General features: G+C 41.4%; 1 protein-coding gene across 1 annotated transcript in view; it reads left to right on the top strand.

Annotated features, from left to right (window-relative positions):
- The window catches only part of LOC311236669 (dual specificity testis-specific protein kinase 2-like), a 117,458-nt gene extending 105,630 nt beyond the window's left edge, over positions 1 to 11,828 (top strand). The window contains exons 8-11 of the mRNA XM_084324381.1: positions 2,000 to 2,176; positions 2,834 to 2,917; positions 5,645 to 5,731; positions 9,787 to 11,828. Coding sequence (XP_084180507.1) covers positions 2,000 to 2,176; positions 2,834 to 2,917; positions 5,645 to 5,731; positions 9,787 to 9,888 — 450 coding nt within the window. The 3' untranslated portion in view covers positions 9,889 to 11,828. The remainder of the gene's footprint in view (positions 1 to 1,999; positions 2,177 to 2,833; positions 2,918 to 5,644; positions 5,732 to 9,786) is intronic.
- The last annotated feature ends 733 nt before the right edge of the window (positions 11,829 to 12,561 follow it).

Below are 12,561 nucleotides of genomic sequence, written 5' to 3'. Positions count from 1 at the left end.
GTCCCCATGGGCCGGACACGTCTTCTTTAAACAATACAAGAAGAAACATCACAATAAATCAAGAACAAAACAACATGAAATCCAAAATAAAATGCCAAATAAATAAATGCAACACTCCCAGACACACCCCACGCGAAGGTAAGGAAAAACTCACTAAAACTTAGCAATAGGAACCACAGGCAATGTGGAGGGCAGACACCTTAGAAGGGCCGTTCAAGGGGGGATCTCCCTTCTTAGATGTCAGTGATAGTATAGTGTTGGTATAACACAGGCGAAATAGTTGGTAAATATGTACATATACGTGTAATAAAACACAAATATGTACATGCAATAGCAACTGGGGTAGGCCTACATAAGAACAGTTTGAAAGATTGAAAATAGAATAGGAACAGTCATTAGTTCTATAAATTCGTTTTTATTAATAAAACTGTTTTTATTATTTGCTTATTTTTCCAAATACGAGCATATGAATCAAAATAACAAGATAAAGAAATGTAACCCTTCGCACATCTACCCTCCAACCCTCCCTCTGAATACACACTCTGAAATCAATAAGGATCTAATCAATGTACAACAATATACAATTCAACATTACAATAGCCTGACATACTTAGGACATTTGCTTTTGGCACAAAAACAGTAAACCAATCTTAAATGTGTTTTACGGTCATATCAAATGTTAGTTCTGCTTTAAATTATCTATTTTTTATGGGTTATGTCTTCTGTGCAATAAATAACTGTGTTGTGTTTCCCCCTAGCAGCACTTAAATAGGTGAACGTGTTTAATGTTGTGTCAAAATGCAATGTGTTCAGACAAGTGTAGAACAGTGTTGCTTCCCGTACACTGGTTAGTGGAGGAGGAAAAAAGTGTCACAATGCCCTCTTGTGGCGGTTTCATTGTATTACATGTGATAACACTAATCAGAATCAGTACTGTAACAACTGATTGACACACATACACATACATACATACATACATACATACATACATACATACATACATACATACATACATACATACATACATACATACATACATACATACATACATACATACATACATACACTTATGTACACATACACTTACAAACAGACAACATATATACATATAAACGTTATATTATAGCTATATAGTAACTTATTATACTGTGAATTTCTACAGACCTCTCTTGGCAGAGTCTGAGGTGTGGCCAGCAATAACAACTCCTCTCCCCTATCACAAACTCAACTCCAACCCACACATCAGATCATAACAAAAAATGTAAACAAAGAGGCACACTTTGCCTAGAGGTGGTTGTTTGGGTCAAGTAAAATATATGAATCTTCTAAATCCGAGCTCCAATGCTGTCGTTCCAGCAGTGATTTACTCTGTATATCGGTTGTTGTTGTTGTTGTTGTTGTTGTTGTTGTTGTTGTTGTTGTTGTTGTTGTTGTTGTTGTTGTTGTTGTTGTTGTTGTTGTTGTTGTTGTTGTTGTTATTTACTCTGTATACCCGTTGTTGTTGTGATTTACTCTGTGTTGTTGTTGGTGGTGGTGGTGTGATTTACGCTGTATATCAGTTGTTGTTGTGATTTACTCTGTTGTTGTTGTTTTTGTTGTTGTTGTTGGTGGTGGGATTCACTCTTTGTGTTGTTGTTGTTGTTGTTGTTGGTGGTGTGATTCACTCTGTATGTTGTTGTTGTTGTTGTTGTTGTTGGTGATTTGATTTGATTTTTATTTAGTACATACAATTTATACAAAAGTATAAAAACAAGGGGTACAAGGATAACATGTGAAAGTCTGTCGACTTGTTTCCAACATGGTCCCAAGAGTGGTGGCCAAGCACCCACTGCATCCTATTGTGGTGTGATTCACTCTGTATATCTGTTGTTGTGATTTACTCTGTATGTTGTTGTTGTTGTTGTTGTTGTTGTTGTTGTTGTTGTTGTTGTTGGTGGTGGTGTTGGGATTCACTCTGTATTGTTGAATAACAGATGATTCAATCTGTTGTTGTGTTCAGAACTGTCTGATCAGAGTGACGTCTCGGGGCCGGGAGGCTGTGGTGACAGACTTCGGCCTGGCCAGGGAGGTCATGGTGGAGCTCCCCCCCAACGACCCGGAGAGGAAGATGTCTCTGGTGGGCTCGGCCTTCTGGATGGCCCCCGAGATGCTGCGGGGAGAGCCCTACGACCGCAAGGTAACCGTACGCCTGCATGTCTTCAGTATGTGAGCTCTGACCAGGTGGATCCAGGTGGAAACGCTGTTATCCCTTATTGGTTGAGATTAAATCTACTTGACCCACGAGAGGGAGACGTGTCCTTGGTGAAGATGAGACAGATTAAGATAGGATAAGATAAGACATTCCTTTATTCATCTCCTTGGGGAAATGCAGGTGTAATACCAGCATGGGGGGTATGGGCAGGGTAATAGAAGACAAAAAAATATAGGCAATAAAATTAAATCTGAATATAAAATATGAGAAGATTAAACAGTATAAACAAATGTGCAGATGAGGGTCTGTATTAAAGGAAGATCTTAAAACCATTGAGGCAGGGGTTGTACAAAAGGGATTGCACACTATTAGGATGGTTTTAATAATGTTTTTTGCACTCAAAGACACACACACACACACACACACACACACACACACACACACACACACACACACACACACACACACACACACACACACACACACACGTATTCCATTTTCAATATGAATGGTACATGACAATCTGTCACTCAATAGTTCCAAAATACAAATGTTTGTTTCTTTAAACACATGACAGTTTGAGGGTATTCCTATTTCAGTAAAGGGTCTTATTATGCTCATATGAACGTCCTCTTCCTACAGGTGGACGTGTTCTCCTTTGGGATCATGCTGTGTGAGATTCTGGGCCGGATCCCAGCCGATCCCGAGATCCTACCCAGAACAAAGGTACGGGGAGCACGCATTAATCTCTCCAGTCATATAGAAACATCTGTCACAAGGCAATAGTTCAAACCTGCTTACATGGAGAAAGAATGGATAGGAAAGGACTTCTCCGCAGACATTCAACATGAGAACAGTAGTATTTTATTTCAACCACCTCAGCCAATGCAATTGTATTACATCACAAGATTGCATAGTCCTTGACTTTTCTGAACTTAAATCCAGCCACTAGATGTTGTACTAGAGCACCATCACATTGTTTATCCAATTGGGTGCATTCCACATAGGGAAATGGGAAGTAGGGAGGGGATACATGCACGCAAAATGTAAACAACAACATTCAGTTTGGACCTGCAAACATCTATAGCATAACATCTATAACCTTTAAAAGTCATAAAACATCACCACCACCACCACCACTACCAGTAACAACAATAACAACATTCTCTGAAATTAGTTATCCTTGCAGAATGAGAACCAGATCAATCAGCCAATCAATCAACCACCATTTTCAAAGGAATGCCCTTTTTAAACCACAGCTTAGCTCCTGTTCTATTAATATTCTAATCTAGCGATTTGAGCAAATGTCAGACAGAAGGGTCTTATTAGATCTGTGGCTGCACACTCTTCCAAAGACACATTGATTTAATCAGTGAATCATCTCTGCTACCAAATGTCACTCTGCTCAAAGACGGTGAGCGAACGAGGAAATGACAGTATTATGTAACAGCCCTGGAAGGTCAGAGGCCATCTCGTTTTCGGTCTTCGGTTTCAGGTGACATTTACGGCCTGACGTGATTATGCATAATTTGATGATTAGCAGGCTGAGTGGATGGGACGGTGGCCGTAAGGGGTAATTCCTATGAAGACCACGGGGAATGACATGGTTCATTCTACCCCAGCCTCTCGACATTCCCGCATGCGTAGACAGACACGCTCTCAAAACACACATTTTAATATCTTTATTTGTGTTCACATTTAGACAAAGATCCTGGCACACAAACAATAATAGATGCACAAACCTTTTGGAATCTCAATACACACATTTTAATATCTTTATTTGTGTTCATATTTAGACAAAGATCCTTGCACACAAACAATAATAGATGCACAAACCTTTTGGAATCTCAAATCAACACATGTATCTAGTCCGAATCTATGGATATAGGAAGCAGCATCTAGTCTGAGTCTATGAACACAGGAAGCAGCATCTCCTCCAAATGTGGATGACTGCCAATTATCACAAACATAGAGCAGAATTTTGCCAATACTTTAGCTCAGACATTCCACATAGAATAGAATAGAATAGAAGTACTTTATTGATCCTGAGGGAAATTCAGCACCACAGATCACTCACAATGAACATTCAGGTAGTCAAAAATCTAAAATAAATAAAGAATAAGATTACAGTCCAAAGATATACATTCTAAAATATGTATACACATTCTAAAATAACAGTATGTACTCAACCCACACATACACGCACGCACCCACACATACACGCACGCACGCACGCACACACACACACACACACACACACACACACACACACACACACACACACACACACACACACACACACACACACACACACACACACACACACACACACACACGCACAGCTATAGGGTTGTCAAGGTAATTGGGACAATTACCAGGGACAATGGAAGCCTGGCAGAACTTTAATTTTGGCTGTTCACTGAAGCTGTGAACTTGATTAATCTCTGACATTGTCATTGTAATGGTGAAAAAACATGTGAACTACAGTAGAGTTTACTGTCTGAACAAAGACACAGACTACTGGAGGTCATGACCCCAAAACTGAGCTGGGAACTTTATAACGGGTCGCCAAATTGTTCTGGAGGATTTTAGAGCCTACAGTAACTTGACATTTACACATTAAGTATGATGCTTACTTGCTGTGTCGTGTTGCTATGGCAATGTAGGCAGGCGTACAGTAGTAAAATACTGTAGGTTTGTGCACTAAAGGTGGACCATTTTTGTATAAGGCTTAGTCAACACAACAGCCATGAGATCCAGCCCCCTGAATCACACAGTCCTGCACTTTTACAAATTCCATAATTGAACTCTGAATTTTATTCAATTCTGAAGTGATTCCCCCGAGTTCATAGAATTATATAAAAAAAATTAATCAGGAGGCTGAATCAGCCCCAATGGAAAGATTGTTCTGAAAACAAGTGTGTCTTCAGGAAGACTTTAACTTCTACACAGTAAATTTTGCAGAGTAAATTTTACTCAAACTGAGTAAATTTTTACTCAAACTGAGTACATTTTACTCAAACTCAGTCTGAGTAAAATGTACTCAGTTTGAGTAAAATGTACTCAGTTTGAGTAAAATTTACTCTGCGAAATGTACTGTGTACTAACTTCTAACTAACACACTATGATAGCTTCTCACACACTGCAACCGTTTGATTTATAGACAACTAAAAACATTGTGACATTCTAGAACGGACCACGACTGATCGAGTTTCACAGAAACATTCAATGGTTTCCCCCGTTACTACCGGGGAGACGAAACGCCTTGAGAAGAGCCGTGTTGTCTCCCTCAGAGGGGTTGAGGGTGAGACCGCCAGGCTGTGACCCGTCCTCCTCCTCTGATTCTAGTCAGCTGTAGTCGTTGTAGGATTCGTTGAGTGCAGGCCTGATCCCGTGTGTAGGAAATGACTCTTTTTTTTAGACTAATAGTCTGTGTGTGTGTGTGTCTGACAGGACTATGGTCTGGATGTGGAGGCCTTCAGTGAGATGGTTCAGGGTTGTCCACGACGCATCATCGAACTCACCGCCAAGTGCTGCCTGGTAAGCAGGGTGTGTGTGTGTGCATGTGTGCGTGTGTGTATGGCCAGATCTCAAAAGAGCTATTACCCCGTTTGAAGGAATTGTATTAGTTTGGTTTCAATGGAGAGTATTGTTTTTAGTGACACATGATCTTTATTATTATAATTGTTTTTTAATCTATTTATTTGCATCTTTTGTCTCTCTACCCTTTTTCTCCCATCCTCCCACCCTCGGTCTGGGGAGGGTGTAGAGTACCCTACTGTCAGTTTGGGGAGGGTGTAGACTGCCACTGTAACGGTTTCACTAAGCCAGAACACAGGTGCAGACACAAACAAGCAGAGACGATGTGGAATCAGAGTATAACCCACATGTCGGGTGTATTTAATGAGAAAAGAAGAGTAACAGGAGCCAGTCGCTAGACAGTCCAGGGAGTGAGCGGGGACAGGGTACTCCGACGAGCGGGGAGGTCGTAGCCAGGAGCAGATACTCAGACTGTCCGGGGAGTGATCAATACGGGGTAGTCAGACGGGTGTAGGGGTCGTAGCCAGGAGAGGGTCCTCATACAGTCCAGGGCCCTCATTTATCAATAGTGCGTACCCACAGATATGTGCGTAAACCGTGCATACGATCATTTCTAAGCAAAGTGTAGGACTTATCAAAATGGACGTGTGCTTGAGATTGTGTATCTACGCACAGCTCAGACCGTGCGTATATGTTGTCATGAACCAAACTCAAGTTACAGACAAAACAAGGGAGACCACACAAGTACTTGAAGTTTGTAAAGAAAAGTAATTTAATTATGCTATTTAAATATGTACAAACAAAAGAAATTAAAGAATGAATGGATCAGTAATATCAGTAATGTAGTGGGTGCATGAGTGAGTCAGTGTGTGGTGCGTGTAAATGATAATATGAGAAACAACCAAACCAAATTCAAACAAACAAAATGTCAGGACCAGCTTGGAGGAGAGACAGACAGACAAATGGAGAAGTCAGGCCTTTTACACAGGTGTGTCTCCTCCTCCTGACACACCTGCACAGGTGCGTCTGATTGCCAGTCTGTGGATGACAGACAGGTTAATGGAGATATCCAGGTTTATTACATGGCGTTTTCACATTCGCCGAAATGCTTGCTTGTGATTGGTCAATAGCCCGCGTCAGAGGTCCGTTATCACACAATAATGACCGCTGTGGGACAATAATGACCGCTGTGCGCAGCTGTTCGCAATCAAGCCCACTACAACACTGTATCAGTGCTGCTCAGCATATGCACAGCTGCACCCAGTCATGCAATCAGACCAGAGACCACAGACCTGCCGGCTGCCGATAATAATAATCACTTTATTTGGGCTGACAGAGCCACAGAACAACTGCGTCTTCATTTGATCTAGTCTTGTCGATGAATTAGGTATATTGTTAGTAAGTTAGCCATGTAATAAGCGGGATAATGTATAGCTATACTCGATCATTGTCGCAAAATAATTGACCTTCACTGACGTTTAAAACACCTCGGCGCTGCGCCTCGGTATTTTAAACTCCGTGTCGGTCAATTATTTTGACCTCGTAGCTATACATTATCCCTTACATATCCCTGAGTCAACCTGTAGGAGAGGGATGGGGTTGTCACAATGTCACCAAGCGGTAGAATATGAAGACTGCACGCACCATGAGACGGACTTTCATGCATTAGTTTCAACACTGACGTGTTCCGTATGACCCGTAATTCATTATAGTTAATTGTAAAATAGCGATATTAGTGTAATTATTGTCAAACGCTATGAATAGCATTTGGAATAGGCTACCTAATACCAACATCAAAATAGATTGTATGCCTCTACAAATCATATTAAACCATGCAGGTAGCAAATTGACGGAAAATCCGTCGCGATTTGGAATACAATTGACGAGAACTTTAATCCCTGGGTATTAATCGAACTTTAAAAGAACGAAACGAAAAAAGGCATTCATATTCCAGCATGGTTATTAATGGCACCAACGCCAAACAGTGGTTAACGGTCTTTATTCGTGTTTTGCCCTGCTAGGCAGCAATGGTCTTTAGGAAGTTAATAGATATCATATCTGACATCACTGTGTACACGTCTGTCAGCCTGTTGCGTATTTCTCCCATAACACGCGTTCGCTCTGCTTAGTAAATTGTTCCACATTTCATATCATGGGGGTGTTTCATTACCGTATATGGTTAATTACGGGCGGTTCTGTATGCTAATACTTAAAATTGTGCATGAGCGCGGAGCGTAGAACAAGTGGCATTTATCAACACGGAGTACTTGCAGGTGTGCGTAGGACCTGTGTACGCACGTTTGATAAATCCAGATTTTTCTGTGCATAGAGACATTCTAAATTCCGTGCTTAGGAACGAAAATAGAACACTTTCTACGCATTATTGATAAATGAGGGCCCAGGGATGTTCACGGAGAGAATGGTCAGGCAGGCAGAGGTCATTCACGGGAATCCAAGATGGGGAACAGGGAGTGGAGCCAGGCAGGAATGGAAATAAGGAACTATGATCTGGCAGCCTCATGACATCTGGGCCAGGTCTAAGTAGGGTTGGTAATCAGCTGGTAGATGTCACTCAGCTGCTCCTCCGGCTGACACACACCTGCACCCCATCCTGTAATCAGAGAGAGAGAGAGGAAGAGAGGGAGAGTAGCTAGGTCGGGATAGAGTGGGAGAACCAAGGGTATTAGAGGGTGGGAAGCCTGGAGGACTGGAGGGACATGACAGCCACATTCCTCCTCCAATACATGTGGAGTCGCCAGCCGCTTCTTTTCACCGGACAGATAGGAGTTTCCCTGGGAGACGCTCAGACCTCTATACGCTACCCGGCCGTCCCCCTGTGACACGTGATCTAAATAATTTCAGAAACCTTTGTTCTAAAACAATCTGGGCAAAGTCCTGGTTTGAGAGTGTGGGATGAAGGGAGGGCGCAGGAGAGAGAGAGTAAATGAGGACAGGAGTGAGAGAGAGGACAAGGAAAGAGAGGAAAATAGAGAGAGAGAGAGAGAGAGAGAGAGAGAGAGAGAGAGGGAGGGAGAGGGAGAGAGAGAGAGAGAGAGAGAGAGAGAGGGGGGAGAGAGAGAGAGAGGCTGCATTATGCATTTATGAGAGAGCAGATGCCAGCAGACATCTAGTTAGAGTGAAAAATGAACCACCAGAGTTCCTATTACATGTAATGTGAAGAGAAAGCGGCGGACGTGGAACACTTAGTATTCAGGAGCTGTTCCAACATCAGCAGCGCAGCACATATAATCTCCAGCGAAGGCACAGCGCTCTGAAGCAGTTCAGGGAGAGTTCAATATTATGCGTTGTTCTACTCAGCAGAAAACAGTGGCGAAAGCAACAGAGAACGAACACACAGCCTTGTTCTGAGAGAGGTTCAAGGGCGGGTTAACATCCCTCAGTTATGCTCCTTAATGTAATATGCAGTCTTTTTCCACCTGTGTGTGTGTGTGTGTGTGTGTGTGTGTGTGTGTGTGTGTGTGTGTGTGTGTGTGTGTGTGTGTGTGTGTGTGTGTGTGTGTGTGTGTGTGTGTGTGTGTGTGTGTGTGTGTGTGTGTGTGTGTGTGTGTGTGTGTGTGTGTGTGTGTGTGTGTGTGTGTGTGTGTGTGTGTGTGTGTGTGTGTGTGTGTGTGTGTGTGTGTGTGTGTGTGTGTGTGTGTGTGTGTGTGTGTGTGTGTGTGTGTGTGTGTGTGTGTGTGTGTGTGTGTGTGTGTGTGTGTGTGTGTGTGTGTGTGTGTGTGTGTTCACGGTACATCTTTGCAAGTACCTACTTTAGTGGCCCGATTGCCATTAAATTTGATTTCAGGAAGATTCATCATTCGAGACCTTTTCAAAGCGCAATGGTCAGATGTATGGACCTTTTAAATCAGTGATAAAAGTGTCTTTCAAGGATAAGTGAGCTCCCGCACTGATTATTATAGTTCAATATTTGATCACCAAAACCCTCCAAAAAGCATAAAAAGGGGGCCCCCGCCCAAAAAGACGTCAGCTTTACCCAATCTTGTCTGCGGATGTAGTTTTGTCGGCAGCTTTAAACGCGTATCTTGTTTTTTCAGATGGACGCATTCAGGAGACCCTCGTTCTCAGAACTCCTGGATGAGTTGGAGGACATTGCTGAGACTCTGGACCCCCCCGATGGCGACCTGACCACGGGGTGAGGGGGGCGGGAGTAGGTTCTACCTACTTAACCCTTCGGCCCTCACCTTCGTCTCCTTCACCATGGGGAACAATGTGGAACGCTTCTCACACGCAGGCAGCAGGAGACGACATCGCACACCGCCGAGCTTTTCTTTTGGGGGGGGTACCCTCTACAGTTTCCACCTGCGCTTCATCAGGGAATATCATATAATGGGACTCACTGCGAGATCTTAAACCACTGTGTGTCCTTTTGTGTTTTGGGGAAATGCATCAGCAAACAACGACTGATTTTCGATTCCGCTTGATGCTGAAAAGGGGATGTGTAGAATTGTAAATACTGAATAAGAATTGTAAGAATAGATTTCCTGTTTTTCTTTTTTATAAGCTCCCTCCATTTGTGTGTTCATTAACATTTTCATTGCGGGTGTTTTTTCGCTACGGTTGAGGTCAATTCTCTTTTACCTTCACTCACTCCGAGATATGAATTGAAACTGTAAATTCAGTTACTTATGATAGAGATCATTTATTTTCCAACAATAAATTCTTTATATACTAGATATGAGAACTGCTTTGTAGCAAAAGCTGTTTAAATTTATTTTTTAAAGAAGAAGAAAACTGAGAAATTGGACTCAATCCGACCCCACTGTACTCCACTTCTCCAGTTCTACTCACTTCAGAAGCGACAGAACTGCTCAGTCAGTCTTCTTGACCTTCACAGTCACACTGAGAGTGATGTAATCTCTTCATCGCTGTCAAAACAGAAACAAAACATGGAATCTGACGTTGTGATGTTTTGTGTTTCTAAGTCAAGGCAGCATTGATCAGATCAGGGTGACCAAAATCTGGACTGATGTGTCTGAAAGCTCATATTCACACACAAACTCATATTCACTCATATGAGTCACCCTACCCCCTAAATAGTACATACTAAAAAGTACACATACGTATGCTAACAAGCAGTTTAAAATCAGGATTCATAATCACACAAAGAAGACAAAAACACCTCATCATGGTCAGTTAGGACAATATTGTGGAGGCCTTTTACCATGTGTCTGGTAATGCAGACTACCATGTGTACATTGCAACAGGGCTGACTATTATACCTTTGAAATCTAATGGAGGACGTTGGCCACTTTGTGGGTAAGGACCAAACTAAACACTATAAACACCCTGGCCTTCTCTCTCTCTCTCTCTCTCTCTCTCTCTCTCTCTCTCTCTCTCTCTCTCTCTCTCTCTCTCTCTCTCTCTCTCTCTCTCTCTCTCTCTCTCTCTCTCTCTCTCTCTCTCTCTAAATCCTTTACAAATCATCCCTCTTTTTTCTCTCTCCTTGTCTGTCTCCCTCCCTCTTAGGATGTGAAATATCTTATCTCACAGTCTCTCTCCTCTATTCCCTTCCCTTTCAGGGTGTACTGTAAATATCTGATTTCACAATGTCTCTCTCTCTCTCTCTCTCTCTCTCTCTCCTCTCTCTCTCTCTCTCTCTCTCTCTCTCTCTCTCTCTCTCTCTCTCTCTCTCTCTCTCGCTCTCTCTTCCCTCTCAGGGTGTACTGTAAATATCTGATTTCACAGCATTATCTTTCTCCCCCCTCTCTCTTCTTTCTCTCTCTCGTCTATTCCCTTCTCTCTCAGGATGTAAATATATGATAATACTTAACTCTGTGGTGAACGCTAACCTCATAAAGACGTATGTTGGTTTACTATATCGTTTTCGTGACTTGTCATGCTTGTGTACAGTAACCGTTTTTTTCCCCTCGCTGTATTTTGAAAGCGAGGATATGCTTGTTGTTTACCATCTCAGATCCATACAGGAAATATGTTTATTTTTGTGAGTCTATTGGGGATCGGGAGCTATTGGTAAACTAGATTTTTTCTTCTTCTTTACTTGATAATACATTTCTATAGATTTGTATGGAAAGATTTAAAGCAGTGTTTAATAAAATGCATATACAGGATAAAACTGGTTGTTGTTGTCGTTGTTGTTGTTGTTGTTGTTGTTGTTGTTGTTGTTGTTGTTGTTTCTTCAGTGAAACATGTAAGACAGTCAGAGATGAGGTCAGGTCACCATGCATGAATTAAAGGTGCAATAGATAACATTCAGGCACTAGATGTCGCACATGAGCTCCAACATGTTATTCCAATCAAGTGCAGGTGCAATTTATCCACATGACGGAAATGGGAAGTAGAGAGGGGATACATTCATTTTGTAACCGCCAACATTATTTAAATGATAAATTCATTAATCAATACTTTTTTGGGGGGAAAAGCAGTACTTTTATTCTGCACCTTTCTAAAAGCTCTGGGTATATTATTATTATTATTATTATTATTATTATTATTATTATTATTATTATTATTATTATTATTATTATTATTATTATTATTATTATTATTATTATTATTATTATTATTATTATTATTATTATTATTATTATTATTATTATTATTATTATTATTATCATAATTTCTTTTAAATGTTACATATAGCACCTTTAAATTATAGCACATTCACTCTCAGTTATTTAATTAAGAGGTGGGATATGACTACATGCATTGCAAAGGATATTTTAAATGTATTTTTTTCCGATCCACTTTTTCTCCTCATTTTCTATTTTTCTCCCATCCCAATTTCGTATTTTCAATTCTTCCCTCCCCTGTCTTGAACGTTGCTAGACTATGCCTCCCACTGGTCGGTT

This window comes from Notolepis coatsorum (assembly GCF_963971535.1).
Source record: "Notolepis coatsorum genome assembly, chromosome: 11".
NCBI lineage: Eukaryota > Metazoa > Chordata > Actinopteri > Aulopiformes > Paralepididae > Notolepis > Notolepis coatsorum.
This window is presented reverse-complemented; position numbering and strand designations above follow the sequence as displayed.